The sequence below is a fragment of the Prionailurus bengalensis genome, chromosome C2, assembly GCF_016509475.1.
Source record: "Prionailurus bengalensis isolate Pbe53 chromosome C2, Fcat_Pben_1.1_paternal_pri, whole genome shotgun sequence".
Taxonomy (NCBI): Eukaryota; Metazoa; Chordata; class Mammalia; order Carnivora; family Felidae; genus Prionailurus; species Prionailurus bengalensis.
Genome location: NC_057350.1, coordinates 124864028 through 124885273, shown reverse-complemented (window position 1 = coordinate 124885273; position 21246 = coordinate 124864028). Strand labels below are relative to the sequence as shown.

Below are 21246 nucleotides of genomic sequence, written 5' to 3'. Positions count from 1 at the left end.
GTTAGAGCCATGGAAACCGAAGGAAAGGTCCAGGAAAAAATATATAAGGCAGATGTTGTACGTTTTACCTTTGGCTGTATGCATACACAGGACACGAACATTTTCCACGTGGTAAGAAGCGGGTTACAAGAAAATCGTAAAGCTGCGCAGCTTCGCCTCCCACCTCCCACAACCAGACTACATTTCCCAGAATGCCGCGCGAAGTGCGCGAGACCCGAAATGGCTCACAGCCACTTCCGGCGCAGATGGCCCCGGATAATCATGGCGACCCTCAGAGCGTCTGTGTCGCTGTGGGGCCTCCTGACAGGTACTCGGAACATCGAGCGGGTCTCTTTCCCGGCCCGAACTCGGCTCCATCTCGGCACCCTGCTCCAGCCGCTGCCCAGGCTCTGCGGGGCGGGGTTGCCATGCCGTCGGCTTGCCTCTGAGGCGGGTAAGTGACCTGTCAGACGTCCGCTGGCGCGTTTTCCTGGGAGACCCAGAGCGTCCTTCTGGCTGGCGAGAACCACGCGGGCCCCACCCCCTCATCCCAGTCTCCGGCTCCTCTAGCAGTGCTCCCTTAGACCCAGCCGGCTTCCTTCTGTACCTTGTACCTGAAGGGTCTGTTATCGTCCACCTTTGTAATTCTTCACTCGCTTAACTAACAGTGCCTGAGTTCGGTTCCTTGCAAAGCACAGCTACGTTTGGGGAAACGGCCAACTAAACTTTGAGGGAACTCGTGGCCCAAGGGGGAGGTGGCAGTGTAGTGTGACTCAGGCACAGGGGATCGCACATAAGAGTAGCGCTCAAACTAGGTTGGAAGGGGCAGGGAAGGGTTCCTGGGGATGATGACGAAAGCTGAGACCTGGCTAACCACGCTATAGGGAGAAAACAGGAAGCATTTCAGGCAGAGGAAACAGCATAAGCAAAAGTCCAGAAATGAGACTGAAATACAGGTAGTTTGGAAACCCATGTTTTAGGTAGGATTGATAAGGGTTGGTTATGGCTTTGGCTCTAAGTTTAAAAGGAGAAATCAGTGTTGCTTCTCAGGTTTCTGGCTTGCACAGTTGAGTGGAGAATAATCCCATTTATACCAAGACAGAAATTGTAGGAACAGGTAGGGAGGTGAGGGAAGAAGAGGCAGGAGTAGATGAGATGAGCTTGGCAGGAAGGCAGAACTAAACGTCTGTTTGCACACGTTAAATTTGAGGTGCTTTTGAAATTCTAGTGTAGGTATCTAATACGCAGTCATATCTGAAGTGAGAAACATCTGGTGAAAGTGGTAACTCAAGCTGGGGGAATGGGTGAGACGGTCTGGGAGAATAGTGCTGAGCACATATTGTCTGCCAGGTGCTTTAAGTGACCTGGGTGTTAGAGATGAGTATAAGACAGGGTTCTGGCCTTTGGGGGAGCACGTTGTTTAGTGGGGGATATAGTGAGAAAGCAGACTGCCTTAGTTTTTTTTTCTAAGTGATATTGGAAGTCATTGGTGAGTTTCAAGCATGCATGATCTTGATCATATTTAAATTTTTTTTGTTTTATTGAGATACAATTAACATACAGCATTGTATAAGTTTAAGGTGTACAGCACAGTGATAATATGTTGTGAAATTCATATGTCATGAATTTTTACTACAGCAAGATTAGTTTACATATTTTCTCCCCTGTAGATACAAAGAAAAGCAAAAAACATTTTTTCCCCTGTGGTAAGAACTCTTAGGATTTACTTTCTTAACAACCTTCATATATGCTTTTCAGCAGTGTTAACAGTTTTTATCATGTTGTACATTGCATCCCTAGTTCTTATTTATCTTTTGGCTGGAAGTTTGTTTCTTTTGACCACCTTCTTCCAATTCCCCCTCCTCCTACCCCTTCATCTGGTAACCATAAGACCACAAGTCTGATCTCATTTTCTTTTTTCCTTTTAAATATTTATTTTGAGAGAGAGAGAACCCATGAGTGGGAAAGAATCTCAAGCAGGCTCTGTGCTGTCAGTGCAGAGCCAGATGTGGGTCTTGGTCCCACAAATCATGAGATCATGACCTGAGCTGAAATCAAGGGTCAGACGCTTAACTGACCTAGCCATCCAGGCACCCCCGATCTCTTTTTCTGTGAGTTTTTGTTTGTTTTAAGATTCCACATGTAGTTGAGATCATACATTATTTGTCTTTCTCTGCTCGACTTATTTCACTTGGCATAATGCCTTCACAGTCCATCCATGTTGTCCCCAATGGCATGATTTCCTCCTTTTTTGTGGTCAAATAATATTCTTTTACACATGTGTACATGCACATACACACACACACACACACACACACACATACCCCACAACTTTATTATCCATTGATGGATACTTAGTTGTCTCCATATTGTGGCTGTTGTAAATAATGCTGCTTTGAACATAGGGGCACATATATCTTTTCAAATTAGTGTTTTGGCTTTTTTTGATAAATAACCAGTATAGTGGAATTAACTGGGTCATATGGTATTTCTATTTTTAGTTTTTTCAGGAACCTCCATACTTGTTTTCACAGCGGCTGCACCAGTTTACATTCCCATCAGCATTGCGCTAGAGTTCCTTTTCCTTCACATCCTTGCCAACATTTGTTGCTTGTCTTTTTGAGTCTAGTCATTATGACAGGTGTAAGGTATTATCTCAATGTGGTTTTGATTGGCATTTCCCTGATGAGTAGGGATATTGAGCATCTTCTCATGTGTCTGTTGGCTATCTGTATGTCTTCTTTGGAAAGATGTCTGTTCAGGTCTTCGGCCCATTTTTGCTTTTTTGGTGTTGAGTTGTATTACCTTCTTTATATATTTTGGATATTAATCCCTTATCTGATTTATCATTTGCATTCTTCCATTTAGTAGGTTGCCTTTTCATTTGTTGGTGGTTTTCTTTGCTGTGCAAAAGCTTTTTATTTTGATGAAGTTCCAGTAGTTTGTTTGCTTTTGTTTCCCTTTCCTGAAGAGTTCTATCTAGACAAATGTTGCCATGGCTGATGTCAGAGGAATTACTGCCTTTCTTTTTTTTTCTTTTAATTTTTTTTAAGTTTATTTTCGAGAGAGAGAGAGAGACAGAGTATGAGCAGGGGGAGGGGCAGAGAGAGAGAGAGAGAGAGAGAGAGAGAGAGAGAGAGGTAGACACAGAATCCAAAGCAGGCTCCAGGCTCTGAACTGTCAGCATGGAGCCTGACGCAGGGCTGGAACTCACAAACCACGAGATCATGACCTCAACCGACTGAGCCACCCAGGCGCCCCTCTTTTTTTTTTTTTGTAGGAGTTATGCCTTTAATCCATTTTTAGTTTATTTTTGTGTATGGTGTAACAAAGTGACTCACTTTCATTCTTTTGCATGTAGATATCCAGTTTTCCCAGTATCATTTATGGAAGAGACTTTTTTTCTCCATTGTATATTCTTGCCTCCTTTGTGGTAGATTAATTGATGACATAAGGGTGGGTTCACCAGGGATATTGGCCTGTGGTTGTATTTCTTTTCTTTCTGGTTTTGGTATTAGGGTAGTGCTGGCCTCACAGAATGTATTTGGAAGCTTTCTTTCCTCTTCTACTTTTTTTTTTTTCTTAAAGTAGGTTATATATGTAGTGTAGAGCCTAATGTAGGGCTTGAACTCATGACCCTAAAATCAAGATCTGAGCTGAGATCAAGTCGGATGCTTAACCCACTGAGCCACCCAGGTGCCCCTATTATTTTGGAATAGTTTGAGGAGAATGGGTACTAACTCTTCTTTACAAGTTTGGTGGAATTCACCTGTGAATCCATCTGGTCTGGACTTTGTTGTTGTTTTTAAATTGTGGTTTAACTTTATCACTTGTAAGGGGTCTGTTCACATTTTCTATTTTTACCTGCTTCAGTTTTGGAAGATTGTTATATTTCTGGAAACTTACCCATTTCTACTAGGTTGTCATATAATTTTTCGTAGTAGTCTCTCATAATCCTTTGTATTGTGGTGCTGATTGTTACTTCTCTTTTAATTCTGATTTGGGTCCTTTTTTTTTTTTTCTTGATGAGTCTAGCTATAAGTTTATCAATTTTGCTTATCTTTTCAGTGAACCAGCTCTTGGTTTCAGTGGTCTTTTCTATTTTTTATTCTGTTTCATTTATTTCTGCTCTAAATTTTTTTTTATTTTATTCCTTCTAATGTTGGCCTTGTTCTTTTTCTAGTTTCCTTCAGGTAGAAGTTTAGATTGTTTATTTGATACTTTTCTTGTTTCTTTGGTAGGACTGTATTCCTATAAATTCCCTTCTTAGAACTGCTTTTGTCGTGCTCCAAAGATTTGTGGCTGTTGTGTTACCATTTTCATTTGTCTCCATATCTTTCTTTTTGATTTTTTTTTTTTTGACCCATTGGTTGTTCAGGAGCATGTTGCTTAGCCTCCATGTGTTCGTGTTTTTTTGTTTTGTTTTGTTTTTTTCATTTTTTTTCTTTTAGTTGATTTCTAATTTTATACTGTTATGGTTGGGAAAGATGCACGATATGATTCAGTCTTAAATTTATTGAGACTTGTTTTGTAGTCTTAACATGTGATCTAACCTGGAGAATGTACCATGTGAGCTTGAAAATAATGTATATTCTGTTGTTTTTGGATAGAATATTATGTATACATGTGCTAAGTTCATCTGGTCTAAAGTGTCATTCAAGAACATTGTTTTCTTACTGATTTTCTTACTGGATGTTCCATCCATTGATGTAAAAGTGGTGTTAAAGTGCCTTGCTATTATTTTATTATTGTTAGTTTCTCTCTGTATGTCTATTAATATTTACTTTATGTATTTAAGTGCCTCAATGTTGGGTGCATAGATATTTACAATTATATCTTCTCATTGGAGTGATCCCTTTATCATTATGTAATTCCTTGTTTCTTGCTACAGTCTTAGTTTTGAAGTCTATTTTGTCTGATGTAAATATTACTATTTTTTTTTCTTCCATTTGCATGGAATATCTTTTCCCATCATTTCACTTTCAGTCTCTGTGTATCTTGAGTTCTGCAGTGAGTCTCTTGTAGGCAGCGCATAGATGGGTCTTTTTTTTTTTTTTTTAATCCATCTGCACCCTGTATCTTTTGTTTGGAGCATTTACTCCATTTACATGTAAAGTAATTATTGATAGGTATTGTACTTATTGCCATTTTAGTAATTGTTTTCTGGTGGGTTTTCTTTTTTTTTTTTTTAACTCTTCTCTGTTCCTTTCTTCTTTTGCTTTCTTGTTGTTTGGTGGCTTTCTTTACTGTCATGTTTAGCTTTTTTTCCCTTTTTTGTGTGTGTGTGTGTATTACAGGTTCTTGATTTGTGGTTACCAGGGGTGTATATATAACATCATATATGTATAGCAGTCCCTATTATTAAGGTGATGGTTGCTTAAGTTTGAACACATTCTGAAAGTACTATGTTTTACATTTTTCCTCCATGTTTTATATATGTATGATGTCATATTTTACATCTTTTTATTTTGTATATCCCTAATATTTCTTTTAATTTTTGTAGATATAGGTGATTTTACTGCTTTTGTGTTTTAACTTCCATAGGGGCTTTATAAGTGATTAATGTCCTACTTACTATATGTTTGCTCTTACCAGTGAAATTTTTTCCTTTCACAATTTTCTGAATTGTAGTTATTGTCTTTTTTTTTTTAACCACTTAAAGGATTCTCTTTAACACTTCTTGTAAATATGATTTAGTGGTGATGAACTTTAATTTTTGTTCGTCTGGGTAACTCTTGATCTCTCTAATTCTGAGTGATAGATAATTTTGCTGGGTAGAGCATTCTTGGTTGTAAATTTTTTCCTTTCAGCACTTTGAATATGTCCTGCCATTCCTTTCTGACCTTCAGATTATTTGCTGAAAAATTAGGTGATAACATTATGGGAGTTCCCTTGTTTGTAATTGTTTGCTCTTGCTGCTTTTAATATTCTCTCTTTATTGCAAGTTCTGTCATTTTAATTATATGTCATGGTGTGGACTTTTTTTGGTTCATCGTGTTTGGGGATTTTTGTGTTTTCTGAACCTGAATGTGTTCCCATATTAGGGAGATTTTCAGTGATTACTTCTTTAAATAAGTTTTCTGCCCCTTTCTGTCTCTCTTTTTCTTCTGAGATCCCTATAGTACTATGTTACTGTGCTTCATGATGTTATAGAGGTCCCTTAACCTATTCTTACTTTTTGTTATTTTTTTTCTTTTTGCTATTTAGGTTGGTTGTTTTCCATTACACTGTCTTCCAGATCACTGATCCATTTTTCTGCATTCTGTAATCTGCTGTTGATTCCCTCTCGTGTATTTGTTCTTTCAGTTATTGTATTCTTCAACTCTCATTGATTATTTTTTGTATTTTCTATCTCTTTGTTGAAGTTGTGAATTCATCTATTCCTCTGTCTCAAGTCTGGTTGGGTATCTTTATAATTGTTACTTTGATCTTTTTATTAGGCATATTCCTTATCTCTATTTTGTTTAGTTCTTTTTCTGTAATTTTTGTCTTGTTCTTTCCTTGTGGACATATTCTTCAGTCTCCTCATTTTTTTCTCACTCTCTGTATCTGTTTCTGTGTATCAGGTAGATATGTCTCCTGATCTCTAAAGTAGTATCCTTGTGTAGAAGAGGTCCTGTGGTGACCTGTAGCACAATCCCTTCTTGTCACCAGACCACATGCTCCAGGGGTGTCCCCTGTGTGGACTGTGTGTGTCCTCATTTTGTGGCTAGGCCACAATTTCTGTGGGCATCCTGATGGGTTGGGCTGGCCCTTAGCTCAGTGGGCTCCATGTCCTGCTTCATTTGCCGCAGGCACAGTGGGCAGTGTACTGTCCTGTTGAAAGGCCTGGCTGCGGCTGCCATGGGCTTGCCGGTAGGTAGCCTGGTTGTTTCCAGTTAGTCGTTGCGACAGCTGAAGGGGGCAGGGTTTGTTCCCCATGCAGGCAGTAAGAGGCCTGGCTGGCAGGAATTGAACACATGTTGGTGTGTGGGACTATCTCCCCCACTCCCCGTGGCAGGAATTGCTTTGGAGGGGTGCCTACCAAGGCAGGTGGGTTGGGTGGGACAGGTCCACGGGGCAACACTGAGGCAAGGCACATGCTGCTAGCAGGGTAGATGAAGAGTGTGTTAGAACAGGCTCCGTCAAGAGTCTGGCCGTCTAGGCTTGGGGAGGGCAAGAAAAATGGCACCACCATCACTTTTGTTCCCAGGGAAGTTTCCTGAAGATTCCTGTCTTTCTGGCACACATCCTCAGCTTTGTCCATACATATCTTTCACATATGCCCTAGGTGCTTTTCCAACTGCTGCTTTTGTGCTGTGTCTGCGGTGAGTTACTTAGCATGCTGGGTCTCAGGTTTTTTAACCTCTGGCTGTCTCAGAGTTTAAAATCAGCACCACTCATTTTCAAAGCCAGATCTTGTGGGGACTCCTTTTCCCAGTGTGGGTCTGGGAAGGAGTCCAGTCTGGGAGTCTGATCTTCTTGCTCCTCTTTGCTTGTGATATCCTTCTTGTTTTCGGTTAGTTGAGCCAGGGGTTTGATTACTGACTGTGTTTCCACCCATCCTACCCTTTTTGATGTGGCCTTATTTCTACAACCAGCTGTGGGAGATCTGTTCTGCCAGGCTTCAGGTCATTTTCAGGGTTAGTTGACATACATGTAGTTGTTGCCTCTGTGCATCCTTGGGGTGAGGTGAGCTCAGGATCCTGCCACTCCACCATCTTCCCTGCATTCCTCCTCTTTGATTTCTTTCGCCTCCTTGGCTAAATTTATTCCTAAGTATTTTATTAGTTTTGATACTGTTGTCGATGGGATTGCTTTCTTTCTTTTTCACATAACTTGCTGTTAGTATAGAAATGCTACTGATTTTTAAATGTTAATTTTGTATCCTGCAACTTTACTGAATTTGCTGATTAGATCTAATAGTTTTTGTTTTGTTTTGTTTTGTTTTTTTGTGGAGTTTTTAGGATTTTCTACATACAAAATCCTATTGTCTGCAATTGGATACAGTTTTACTTGTTATTTTCCAATTCTAAGAACCTTTTCTTTTTCTTGCCCAATTGATTGGCTAGGACTTGAAGCATTATGTTGAATAGGAGACATCCTTGTCTTATTCCTGAACTTAGAGGAAAGGCTTTCAGTCTTTCATGGTAACTGTGGGTTTAGCATATATATAGGCTTTATTATGTTAAGATATGTTCCTTCCCTACCTAATTTGTTAAGAGCTTTTATCATGAACCAATGTTGAAATTTGTCAAATGCTTTTTCTGCATCTGTTGAAATGATTATATGATTTTTCTGTCATTCTGTTAGTGTCATGTATCCATTGATTTGTGTATGTCAAACCATCCTTGCATCCCAGGGATAAATTCCACTTAATCATGGTGAATGATCTTTTTAATGTGCTGCTGAATTTGGTTTGCAAGTATTTTATTGAGAAATTTTACATCCATAGTTATCAGGAATATTGGCCTGTAGTTTCTGGTAGTGTCCTTTTCTAGCTTTGATATCAGACCAGATTGGGTGTGTTCAGGGTGGTATGGCTGTAGAGTCTGGCTTTGGTAGCAGGATAGTGCTGGCTTCGTAAAATGAGTTTGGGAGTGTTCCCTCCTGTTCAGTTTTTTGGAGGAATTTAAGAAGGATTGGCAGTAATTCTTCTTTGAATGTTTGGTAAAATTCACCTGTGATGCCATCTGGTACTGGCCTTTTCTTTGTTGGGACATTTATTATTGCTGATTGAACCTCCTTAGTAGTAATTGGTGTGTTCAGATTTTCTGTTTCTTCCTCAGTCTTGGTGGGGCATATGTTTTTAAGAATTTTTCCATTTCTTCTAGGTTGTCCAGTTTTTTGCCATGTAATTGTTCACATTAGCCTTTTAGGATCCTTTGTGTTTCTGTAGTATGAGTTGTAATGTCTCCTTTTTCATTTATAATTTTGTTGATTTGGGTCCTTTCTTTTTTTTCCTTGCTTAGTGTAGCTAAAGGTTTGTGAATTTTCCTACCTTTTCAAATAACCAGCTCTTAGTTTCGTTAATCTTTCCTGTTGTTTTGACTGCGTTTTTAAGAGATTACTCTGGTTGTTCTGTGAACAATGGTCTACAGTGGTGTCAGAATGGAGTCTGAGTCATTCTTGGAGTCAGGGAGACTGGTTAGGAGGCAAAGGCAAGAGATGAGGATGGCCTTGATCAGAGTAGTGGCAGTGGGAAATGGAGGATTAGAGAGATTTATGAGGTGTAACAGGCAGTATGTTCTGTGTTAGTGTGCTTTTTTTGTAAAATGGGGATAATTATGGTATTGCTGGGGTTGTGAAGATTAAATGTGCTGAATACGTAACATTTTTAGGTCAGTAAGTACTGGTGTATAGTAAGCACCTAACAAATGTTATTTGTTATCATTGCTGTTGCTGTTACTACTGCTCTTTGGCTAGATGTGGAGAGTAAAGAAGTCAGGAATGACTGCGAGATTTCAGGCCCACATGACCTATGGATGCTGCTAAGATAAGGAACAATAGGAAAAGCAGGTTTAAGATGGGAGAAAGTTGATGGGTTCTGCTTTGGCAGTACTGGGGTGCAAGTGAGATGTCCATGGATTAGGTGGTTGGAGGATGATCTTAACTGAAGATTCAGATTTTAGAGTCACCAGCATATAGAAGTAATTAAAGTTGGAGCGCCTGGGTGGCTCAGTTGGTTGAGCATCTAACTTCAGCTCAGGTCATGATCTCACGGTCTGTGAGTTCGAGCCTTGCATCGGGCTCTGTGCTGACAGCTCAGAGCCTGGGGTCTGCTTCAGATTCTGTGTCTCCCTCTCTCTCTGCCTCTCCTCAACTCATGATCTCTCTCTCTCAAAAATAAATTTAAAAAACTTGGAAAAAAAAAGAAGTAATTAAAGTTATATTGCTAGGATATCATTCAGGGAGAATATAGGAAGGGAGAAGAGAAGGATTTTTAGGGGACTCAGCATGTACAGGACTAGCAGAGGAAGAGGTGGCTGGGAAGGAATGGTACTTATTTCCTCTCTTTTTTTTTTCTCTCTTTCTTTTTTTTTTCCTAATGGAAATGGAACAGGGGAAGTTAGGCAAATGGATAGGCAAACTGCATAAGGCAGAGATGATATCTGGTCTCCTCTCCTGTCCAAGCCTCTTCCATGACACCCGCTTGGCCTTTTCAGTCCCACGTCGTAATCCAAGCCTGTGTTTCCTAGTTGCAGCCCCTTAGCTTGGAATTTCCTTCCCTTTATTCTCTGTGCTGTTCAGGCCCTTGGGAAGCCTTCTTTGACCCTGCCGTGTCCATCTCTGCTCCAAGAGTATGTATGTGGCGCGTGCACTGGGGGCCACCATGAGAGACTAGAGCTGATCTAGGCTCTAGAAACAAACTTTGGTTTAAATCCTGACTCTGTCACTTAATAGCTAGTTGTCTTTAAGGAGGCTCCAATGTCCTCATTTATAAAATTGAGATATCAATACCTATTTTGTGGGTTGTTTAAACATTCCTGAAAATATGTGTAATGCCTGACGTATAGGAGACAACTCTGTAAGTTATTATGATTAACATTATTACATTACTTAGTTTAAAAATTTTTCTTTGAAGTAATCTCCACATGCAACATGGGGATCGAACTCACAACTCCAAGATCAAGAGTTGCATGCTCTACTGACTGAGCCAGCCAGGTGCCCCAGATTAATCAGTTTTTTTATGTTGCTTTTCCACTAGATTGAGTGCCTTTTTTCCAGTATTCTTAATCATTGTAAGTGGTCAGTAAATTTTATCAAGGAATGGATGAATGGATTTCATAGGGATTAACATTATGCATACTGAGGTAGACATTTTGTTCATCATTTCTATTAACTTTTCTGTTTTGAGGTCTCGTTGGCTTGTCATTTTTACCATCTTCTTATTTACTACAATCCATTTTAACAGAATCTGGTAGCTCAGAGATCAAGAAACCTACATTTATGGATGAGGAAGTCCAAAACATACTCATCAAGATGACAGGCTTGAATCTGCAGAAGATTTTTAAACCAGCTGTACAAGAACTGAAGCCACCAACCTATAAGCTGATGACCCAGGCACAGTTGGAAGAAGTATGTGAATGCAGACATATGGGCAGGATACTTTTCTTTCAAGGGTTAAATTAGATTTCCAGAGGCCCCCTGGACGCTGAGAGCTGCTCTTCCATAGATGCTCATGATGGGAGTTCCAGGCACAGACTGAGAAGAGAAATGGGATCAGGCAGGCAGATAGGAGCAGGGAGCGTGGCTGAAATTAGGCAGACGGGGGGCACGTGGGTCAGGCCTGCGTGTCCAAGCAGAGCTCCTCCTCTGCTCCCAAACCTGCTCGAGTGTCTTTTCTTTGTCCTGCCTGCTTCAGCTTCTTTCGTCAGAAGCCTCCGCTGTGAGCTGCTTTGAAGCTGATGCTTTCGTGGGATTATGAGATCCTGCTGAAGCACATCCTACTCTAAGCTACCAGGGTCCTCCTGGAGTCATGCGTATTGAGTGCTTTGTGGAAAATGCTTTCATAATATGTGAAGCATTATTGCCCATTACAGTCAGAGCAAAACATTCAGATATCCAATGGTATATCACATGAGTAAAAGGTCCCCTTTGAACTTCTCAGAGGTAATCATTGCTAACTGTGTGGCATGGAGCACTGTGGTCAGTGGTTAAGAGCATGGGATTTGGAGTTGAGTTGCCAGGGTTCAAGTCCCAGTGTTGCAACTTCTTAGCAATTTACTTAACATTTGTGTGCCTTTATTTTCTCTTCCATGGAATAACAGTGTCAGCTAGCTCATAAGGTAGTTGTGGGCATTAAATGAGCCAAATATTTTCAGAGTATGTAAACAATATATGGTACATAGTATGCACACAATAAATGAAATCCTTTCTTTAATTTTAAGCAGCTTTTGTGGCCTGGCTCAGTCTCCGAGCATCTTTTGCTGTGTTGAGAATGGTTGAGTCTGTAGGTGGTGCTCTCAGCCACAGTGGAGAGGCAAAAGCCAGGGTGCAGGGGCCTTTTCACTCACTGAATCGTGGCTACAGCTTCTTCTCTTCGCAGTCCTTGGCATTTTATATCAGTATCTGCTTTTGTCAGATGATCCTCCTTGTCTGTAACGTTGTAGCTTTCCTTAAGAAATGTGTTATTTCATTAGGCTACAAGAAAGGCAGTTGAGGCAGCTAAAGTACGATTAAAAATGCCACCGGTTCTGGAAGAACGAGCGCCAATAAATGACGTGTTAGCTGAAGATAAAATTTTGGAAGGAACGGAAACAGCCAAATATGTGTTTACTGATATATCGTATAGCATACCACACCGGGTGAGTATATATCTAACTGCAAAATGATCTTTATTTGAAATATGTGCGGTTGGACCTGAGGAACGAGGGTCGACATCACTGTGACCCAGCTGTCTCTGAATCTTCCAAACCAGAATTCCTGTGACTGGGTGAGACCCTTCCGGAAGATCCAGCCCAGCATAAGGAAGAAGAGAAATGCAGACCAGTCCCACATCATCATGTTACCATTTCCCTACAGATTATGGACACAGTATATTCCAGATTGACTTCAGAGAAAGGTGTGCTGAGACAGAACGAGGGGTTTACAGACAGAAACCCACCCCTAAGCCACAAATAGGCAGAAATCTTCAAGGCAGTGGCAGAAGGGGATTCTTTCTGCCCAAGTTAGACTGACTTCCTAAGCTGAAACGTTTTTCTTTCCTGTAAATTCTTGAGGATGCCAGAAAAACCCAGACTGCCCAAAGGATATTCGCTCTTCAGAATTTGCAGCAAGAGTGACAGGTTTCCCCAGACAATTCTCAGATACCACTGCTTCTTCTATTGTGGTTTTTATTCTCTAGCTCCTCTTCCCTTGATGACCAGTTCCAAAAGGGAACTGTGTTTGAGCCTTTTCAATAAAGAGTGAAACAAGAGCGATTTATAATTTAGCCCAAAAAATGCACTAGAGTACTACGTAACGCTATGGTTGGGGGAAGGGCCACACCACATTATTCTTTTTATCATATATGATTATGGTTAGAAGACATGATTCGAGCAGTGTCCATGTCTGTGTACATCAGCTGCCTGTATGCCTGACCTGTTGAACAAGGATCTCAGAGTTTCATTTTAATTAAAATTTTTGCTTTGGGCTGCTTTATTATACGTTTGCAGTGCTTTGAAGGCTGTTTATGGGAGCATTTTATAACTTGAGAGAGGAACTTAGAATTCAAATTACCTTAGTCCTTTTGAGAAATAATTGTGTTATTTAGGCATCTGCTATTTTTTTCTGTTTGCAGTACTTGATGAAAGTTTTTATTATCCTCAAAACACATTCAGAGACTCTCACATCTCTGAAAAGGTGAAAGTCAGTTAATTTAAACATTAATCAGATGTATATCAAGTATCTGCGATGTGCAAAGTTCTTTGTAAGTCACCGGGTATTGTGAAGAATTATAATCCATAGCTCCTGCCCATTTTAAGTTTTCTAACAGTATCTGAGCAGTGTCAGGAATCTTGCACATGATAAATTGCCCACTGAGTGGCACACACAGTGGGTGGAATTCAGAGGGAAGCCATCTCATGGCCTGGGATTTGGTAGTTGGAAAAGTGAAGAGGTCGGAAGCAGGGAGACAGTCTCTCTGATACATTTATGTCTCCTGTCACTATAAGGAATTACACAGGTGAGGAATTAAGACTCCACATTCTTGGGTTTGTTCCTTTTATCCCAGGGACTTTAGAAGTAGATCACAAAGTAAATAAAGTCTGTTTCAGTGAGACTTTGGAATGGGGAAATGAAACAGTTTGAAAGGTCTCATAGTACTTCTTTCCTCTGAAATGGATTTAGATGAATCTCTGATCAGTTTTTTTTAGTTGAATCATTTTATGTATTGAGCTCACTTTAGGACCATGGTTGGCACTTAGTAAATACGTTCATTTTAGATTTCTGATTGTCAGAGGCAGAGCAGTGATTAGTGAAGGAAGTATCAAATCTTGCCAAGTCTTCGAGGTTTAACATTATCATTGAAATCCTAGACCATTGCATTTTATGTCTCCCAGTTGCATTTTATATTTTGATTGCAAATTATTCATATAATGGTGCTTAATGGAACACTGGAACTAAAAATAAGTCTTCAGAAACTCATTCTTGATTATGTTTTCTATTTCAGGAGCGTTTTATTGTTGTCAGAGAACCAAGTGGCACGCTACGGAAAGCCTCTTGGGAAGAACGGGACAGGATGATACAAGTTTATTTCCCAAAAGAAGGTCGTAGGGTTTTGACACCAGTAATTTTCAAGGAAGAAAATCTTAAGGTAAGGTGACTGTGCTTTCGTAGAGTCAGTGGTGATGGTTTCTTGGTTGAACATTGGCTCTGGTGCTGTAGAGCATTCTGCTTTGATAAGCACAGATATGCAGGGTTTTGTGTTTTTGTTGTTTTTTTTCTTTAATTTAAATCCAAGTTCGTTAACATATAGTGTAGTATTGGCTTCAGGAATAGAATTTAGTGATTCATCACTTACATATAACACCCAGTACTCACCCCAGCAAGTGTCCTCCTAATGCCTCTCACCTTTTTAGCATATCCTCCCACCCATCATCCCTCCATCAACCCTCAGTTTGTTCTCTGTATGTAAGGGTCCCTTATGGTTTGTCTCCCTCTCTGTTTTTATATTATTTTTGCTTCCCTTCCCTAATGTTCATCTGTTTTGTTTCTTAAATTCCACATGTGAGTTGAAATCACGTATTTGTCTTTCTCTGATTTATTTCACTTAGCATAATGCACTCGAGTTCCACCCACATTGTTGCAAATGGCAGGATTTCATTCTTTCTGATCACTGAGTAATATTCCATTGTATGTATACCACATTTTCTTTATCCATTCATCAGTCGGTGGACGTTTGGGCTCTTCCATAATTTGGCTATTGTTGATAGTGTTGTTACAGACATTGGGGTGCATGTGCCCCTTTGAATCAGCACTCCTGACAGATAACGTGTTTCCAATGATGACTCTACCACTGTTATCAGTCTTGCAATTGGCTTAGCTGGGATTTGAATGTGGGTGTGACTTGTGGAGCCTGTATTATCTCTGCCTACCTCTTACTGGGCACAGATGTGGATGAGTACATCTGTCATGGCATCAGGACGGGTGTTGAGCTTTCGTGTTTATCTCATCTAATTCCATCTGTGCTGTGTGGTTTTAGACCATGTACAGCCAGGACCGGCATGTTGATGTCCTCAATCTCTGTGTTGCCCAGTTTGAGCCAGATTCTGCTGAATATATCAAAGTGAGTATATTTTATAGTTTCTAAAGTATGGACGTAAGTATGGTTATGAGTAAGATTTATTCAAGGGAAAGAGAAATACCTGAACATTTATGGAGTACCTGAAGTATACCAGATGTTTTATCCTTACAGCAGCCCTTACAGATGAGAGAATTTAAGTTTGGAGAGTTGAGTACCTTGCTGGAAGTTGCACAGTTAGTAGGTGGTAGTTTAGGACCCAAACTTGAATAGGCAAAGCCTGTTCTCTTTTCATTTTATCATACAGGAACAGAGTCGTTTGCTAAAATTTGCCAAAATGTCGTGTGTCTTACAATTCAGTAAGTAATCACGTAGTGCCTTCCATGTGTGAGATAGTGTGGTGGGTAATATAGACGAGTACATGAACTAAGATCGGGTGTGCTCTGTTAGAGCTGCAGTCTGGCATTGACTGTGGAGAAGGGTGCTAGATAAGTATGCAGATAATTATCACCTTGGGTTTAAGATGTTAGGTGCTAAGAGAAGATTACAAAGTGCTCTCAGGAAAGACTTCATAGGGGTCTTGATCAGGGTTCTAGAAGGGCAGGGAACACGGTGAAGTTGAGTGAGAAGAGGTGTTTCAGGCAGGGAGGGGGAACAGTGTGAAAAACAGGTAGGAAACTGTGTGCTTGCAAATGGCTAGTCATCTGGTTTGCTTGTACATACAGTGTGTATGGGAGGTGTTCAAGATGAAGCTAGAAAAGTAAATGGGGCCGTACTTGACCTCAGAGGCTAGACTCAAGAATCTGGACTTTAGTCAGAAGGCCTTTGAAAGCCTTTTGAACACAGAAATGCCCTATTTATCATATGCAAGATGAATCTGGAAGAACTGAAGGAACATTAGTTAGTAAGAATGGAGCAGTTGATGGGATAGGAGAAAAAGGGAGGAGTGGAAAAACATTCTTGATTTCTTTTCTTTTCCCCTAGTGACCAAGATAGTGGTGGTCTATTATTTCTAGTGGTCTCCAACATATGTAATAGGTGCTTCGTGAGTAGTGCTTGGCTGCTGAAAAGTAATTGATCTGACTGTAAATGTGTGGCAAACTTGTTCCAGGCTGCCACACACTTCCACAGTGGAGGGCAAGTCTAAACCATACCTATTGGTTAATGATAGTGGAGGCGGGTATCAGTAGACCTGGTTTACTGATTGATACCTTTTTGGGCAATGCTCATGTTAGTAAATGTGCATCCAGTAATCCTCACTTTTTATTTTCATGTTTCTGAAAAATTACATTTTGTGTGGATAGATTCATCATCAGACTTACGAAGATATAGATAAACATGGAAAGTATGACCTTTTACGCTCAACAAGACACTTTGGTGGAATGGCTTGGTATTTCGTAAATAAGAAAAAGATTGATGGTTTACTGATTGACCAGATTCAGAGAGATTTGTAAGTACAATCTTAGTAAGTAAAAGAAATTCTCACAACTATTATAGTAAATCTGTATTTAAGCTATTTTTCCCCATTGATGACAGTGTATTGTCCAATAATAAATACCTTTCATTTACCTCATTTGTTTATGGGTTTGTTCTTCCAGCACAACCCAGTTTTCTCAAGTCTTTGCTTTTGTGGTTTTTGTTTTTGTTTTTGTTTTAATGTTTATTTTTGAGAGACAGAGACAGAGCACAAGAGTGGGAGAGACAGGGCGGCGGGGGAGACACAGAATCCAAAGCAGGCACTAGGTTCCAGACTGTCAGCACAGAGTCCGACACGGGGCTCAAACTCACAGACTATGAGATCATGACCTGAGTCAAAGTCAGATGCTTAACCAACTGAGCCCCCTCGGCGCCCCTTCTTTTGTGTTGTTTAAACAAAGCTAGATTCTTTGAAAGATACATGGTAGTGCATCTGTATTATATACCTTGGATACTGACTTATCCTGGGCCTCACCAGAGTTCCTGGGGACCAAGTGAACTTTCCAGAGACTCAAAAAGGGATTAAATAGAAAATGTAAAGACATAAACTCTGACAGGTGCTTGTTTTCTGGTGGGACTGGAGGTTTTCAGTAAAAGTCATCATTTAATTTATGAAAATACTGTTTTTAATGTCCCTTGCTTTTGCACGACTTTTAAGATGTTGAAAAAATTAGTTTTCCAAAATTGCATGAAACAAGGAATATCTGTTGTATGTTTTTTTTAATGTTTATTTTTGAGAGCACGAGCAGCGGAGGGACAGAGAGAGGGAGACACAGAATCTGAAGCAGGCTCCAGGTTCTGAGCTGTCAGCACAGAGCCTGATGCGGGGCTCAAACCTGCGAACTGTGAGATCGTGACCTGAGCTGAAGTCAGATGCTTAACCGACTGAGCCACCCAGGCGCCCCTGGAATATCTGTTGTATTTTAACATGCATGTATTTTAACTGGTGTGCTCCCAGGTTCTAGCTGAAACTGTACTTTACAGCTTGTGATGAAACTGTTGTTTTTGATTATCAGTTGGATTAGAAATGCCAAGATGACAAGGAAAAGAAACCAGCATGGTTGCAGTAAGGTCAGTAGGCAGTCCTTGACTGACTCAAAAGTCTGAACTACAAGAGGGTTATAGGGATTACTGCCACCTTCAGACTATGAGGAGCTTTGACTCAGAGTATCCTCCACGTAATCTCATCTAAGTCCTTCACATAAAGTTCCTAAGGCATTTGGAACTAGAAGGTGCCACAGGCATTCTTTAAGAAATACAGCCCATATTTGGAACCAGAGCACTATTTCTCATAGAAGCAGCATTCCTAATGGTTGATGACTTCAGGCCAGCCTACTTTACTAGCAAGTGTGTTGTAACCCCAGTTCAGAGGGCAGACACATAACCTCATCCCACATAAGCAGGGGGCCGGTTGGCAGTGACATCTCCTGTGAACGAATTTTCTTATAAGGTTTTTAAGATGGAATCATTCTGAAATTTTTTTATTTTAAAGACATGTAACATTTTGTAAAAAATGTGTAACTGAAAATCAAAGTTCTTTATCAAAATGTAGTAATATATATTATAGTAATAGTCATTACCGTATTTAAGCTTTACATTTGAAGCAGTTTACTTGTATACTGGGAGGGAGTTTTGAGTAATCTTTTCTGCTCCACATTAAGTAAAACCATTCTTGTGTGGTTTCTGACCTGGACAATGTGCTGCAAATCTCAGACCGGACAGTAGAGGGTGCACATCCTCACTGAATGAAACACAAGGCAGAACTGGGATTCGGCTCATACTTATTTCGGACTTAATTAAGTCCCAGTGTTGGTTTGTGGTTGAGATTCTTTTAAAATCTGTTTGAACATGGAAACTTATTTGCTCTTATTTTCAAATATGGCTAGGTGTTAAGCTAACTTGTTTAGTAAGATACAGGCATTATACTTTAGCATGAATGTAATAAAGCCCTAAATGGAATCTAAATATATATAGAAACCCATTTAAGCTCCTAACAGGACCACATGCCTAAGCTCTAAAGGGAATTCTTTTTTTTATTTGGGGAATTTTGTTGCCATGTTTATTGGACTTTGTTAGATTATAACAAGCAATACATTTGTAATGAACATGTTTGAATTTTTTTCCCTGGAAAGTTTTACTATATGAACAGCTCTGGTTTCTCATTTCTCCCAGAGGATGGCCTTGGAGTGGATGGGCCTTGGGATAAGCTTAGAGCATTTCTCTAAGGTCACCATGGCTTGAGAAATTCTTTAGTCTCACGATCACTCCACTCTTTATCTGCCAGCTCATATGTAAAGCAGAGAAAATTAATGAAATGGCTGGGAGAAATACTGAATTAGGATGTCTTTATCCTTCTACCCCCAACTGGAAGCCAGTACCTCACTAGTGTGCACAGCATAACCTCAAAAGCATAAGCATTTCAGAAAAGTTGTTACCTCCTCAGTTTTGAGGTGACAAATGGTGGGCAAGTGTTGACTATGTGAGAAGACAGTGACTGGTTTGGGGAAGGCTAAAGAGGTTTTTTTGCTGATAGAAGTTGTCTATAGGTTTCTAAAAAGATAAGTACAAACCAGAAGACTGATTTTTAGATTGCAAAAGTAGAACCTGACGTTCCTTCTGACTCAGGTGCACAATTTCAGATTGGCTTCACTAGGATGCTAATTTTTGACTAGTGGGTTCCTGTGAATAGATAGGTAGCCTGGGAGTCTTTCCTTGGACTCCTAGGAGGCCTCTTGTAAAGGCATTTTCCCACTAATTCAGAGTCTTAATGAAAATTTGTTAGCTGCCAATAAGTTCACTGCTAATGAACTTAAAGGCAAGTGGCTTTGAGCATCCCCTGACCACCAGCCTCCAGCTTATGTGGGAGGAAGGTAGTATTCCTGCCCTCTGAGTAACAGGACATTATTAGCTGCTGGTGAAGTGGGCTGGCCTGGCAGCCATCTACCATTAAGAATGCTGTTTCTATGAGAAGTAATGCTCCGTTTCCAAAAGGAATATAGTCACACTTAGAATATATTCACTTTCATAAATTGGGCACTCCCTGTACTGATTCCCGGCCTGCCTACCTCAGAGTAGAAATAAAGCCTAAATTGGCCTGTATTCTGAAAATGCCTTTGAAAGTATAAAACCTGAAGGCTTAAAAAATGTCTGGCCCGAGGAAAGTTTGAAGTGTAATTTAGTTTTAAGTTGGCACACATTTTTATAGAACTGTGAAGCAAATGAAGAAAACCCACTGACAGCAGTAATTCCTTTCACCCTAGACTGGATGATGCCACCAGCTTGGTCCAGCTGTATCACATGCTCCATCCAGATGGCCCGTCGGCTCAGGAGGCCAAGGAGCAGGCTGCTGAGGGAGTACATTTAATTAAGGTAAAGGGACTTTTTTCACCTGGCTGTTGTGTGGTGCTAATTGAGATGGGAAGAATTCTAAAGTGGGTCATATTTAATAGTAACTAAACATTTGTGATCTTGAAACAGTGACCAGAGTCCCATATTTCTTCAGCCTGGATAACAGAAACAGATGGGATGGGAGTGGAGGAGCTGCACGCTCAAGTCCCAAGTAGTTCAGATAGTAGGGCAGCCGCCCCCTTGTTCTTTGAGGGGATCAAGTGATGAGCAGGGCAGTGTGGAGCAGGTAGCACGTGTTCCCAGTGTACCTTCCCGTCCTTCAGGGAGGTCACAATCCTGTCCAGAAGGGGAGAGGGTGGTGCCTGTATTATTACTAAGTCTTAGTTGCATTAGCACTTTGGAGCTGCCTCCCTCTCCCAACCATGGCCTTACACAGAGTTCTCTGTCACTGTATAATTTTCATCACTTCTAATGCTCAGAATAGACATGGTTTTGTGGATCTGGCTTCTCTCCCAATATTATTTTACCCATACCGCAAAGCAGTTCTAAGGATAAAAGTGACCAGTGATGGACCCCCTAGGAGGAGTAGAGAGAAACTATGGTACTAATTTTGGTTTTCTGTGATCGGTCAGGTAAAGCAAAATGCTTTTGGGGAAAATAAAGTGATTTTTTTTGAAATCTAATGATTTTCATTTTGACCTAGCAGGGGGTACAATGTCAGGTTTTAATTTTTTTCTGAAAACAGGCTAAGAGACATGGCAACCATGTTAGAATTCTTCTGGTATTTAGAATTACTGTGGCTTGAACTGTACTGGATGTTATTTTTTGGTCCATGTAGTATGCTTATTTTATAATCAGAAAAAAAAAATGTGAAACTTGGAAGACTTTTTAAACTGGGACTTTGCTAATGCAGAAATGGAAAACTATAAATAGTACATGTTCTATTGCTTAAGAGTTTCTTTTTTTAAATTTAAACAGGTCTTTGCAAAAACAGAAGCACAGAAGGGAGCATATATAGAATTAACACTACAAGCTTATCAAGAAGCATTCATTAGCCATTCTGCAGCTTCCTGAAAATATTTTTTTAAATAAATTTCATTTTACTTAAATTATAACTAGCTTTCTGTTAATGTTGAGCTGAATGTTTAAAAATGTCAAAATGAAAACTACAGATGGGAGTTACCAATAAAATTGTTTTTTAACAGTGCCTCTAACAAAAATGCAAAGAAAATCTTGTTACT

The 21246-nt window shown here is 40.1% G+C and overlaps 1 protein-coding gene across 1 annotated transcript; it reads left to right on the top strand.

Moving 5' to 3' along the window:
• Positions 1-212: 212 nt before the first annotated feature.
• On the top strand, positions 213-21212 carry MRPS22 (mitochondrial ribosomal protein S22). The gene is made up of 8 exons (XM_043595280.1): positions 213-433; positions 10874-11037; positions 12102-12266; positions 14111-14254; positions 15143-15226; positions 16486-16631; positions 19918-20026; positions 20984-21212. Exons 1-8 carry the CDS (start codon positions 220-222, stop codon positions 21077-21079), a joined length of 1122 nt encoding a protein of 373 aa, XP_043451215.1. The 5' UTR covers positions 213-219; the 3' UTR covers positions 21080-21212.
• Positions 21213-21246: the final 34 nt, after the last annotated feature.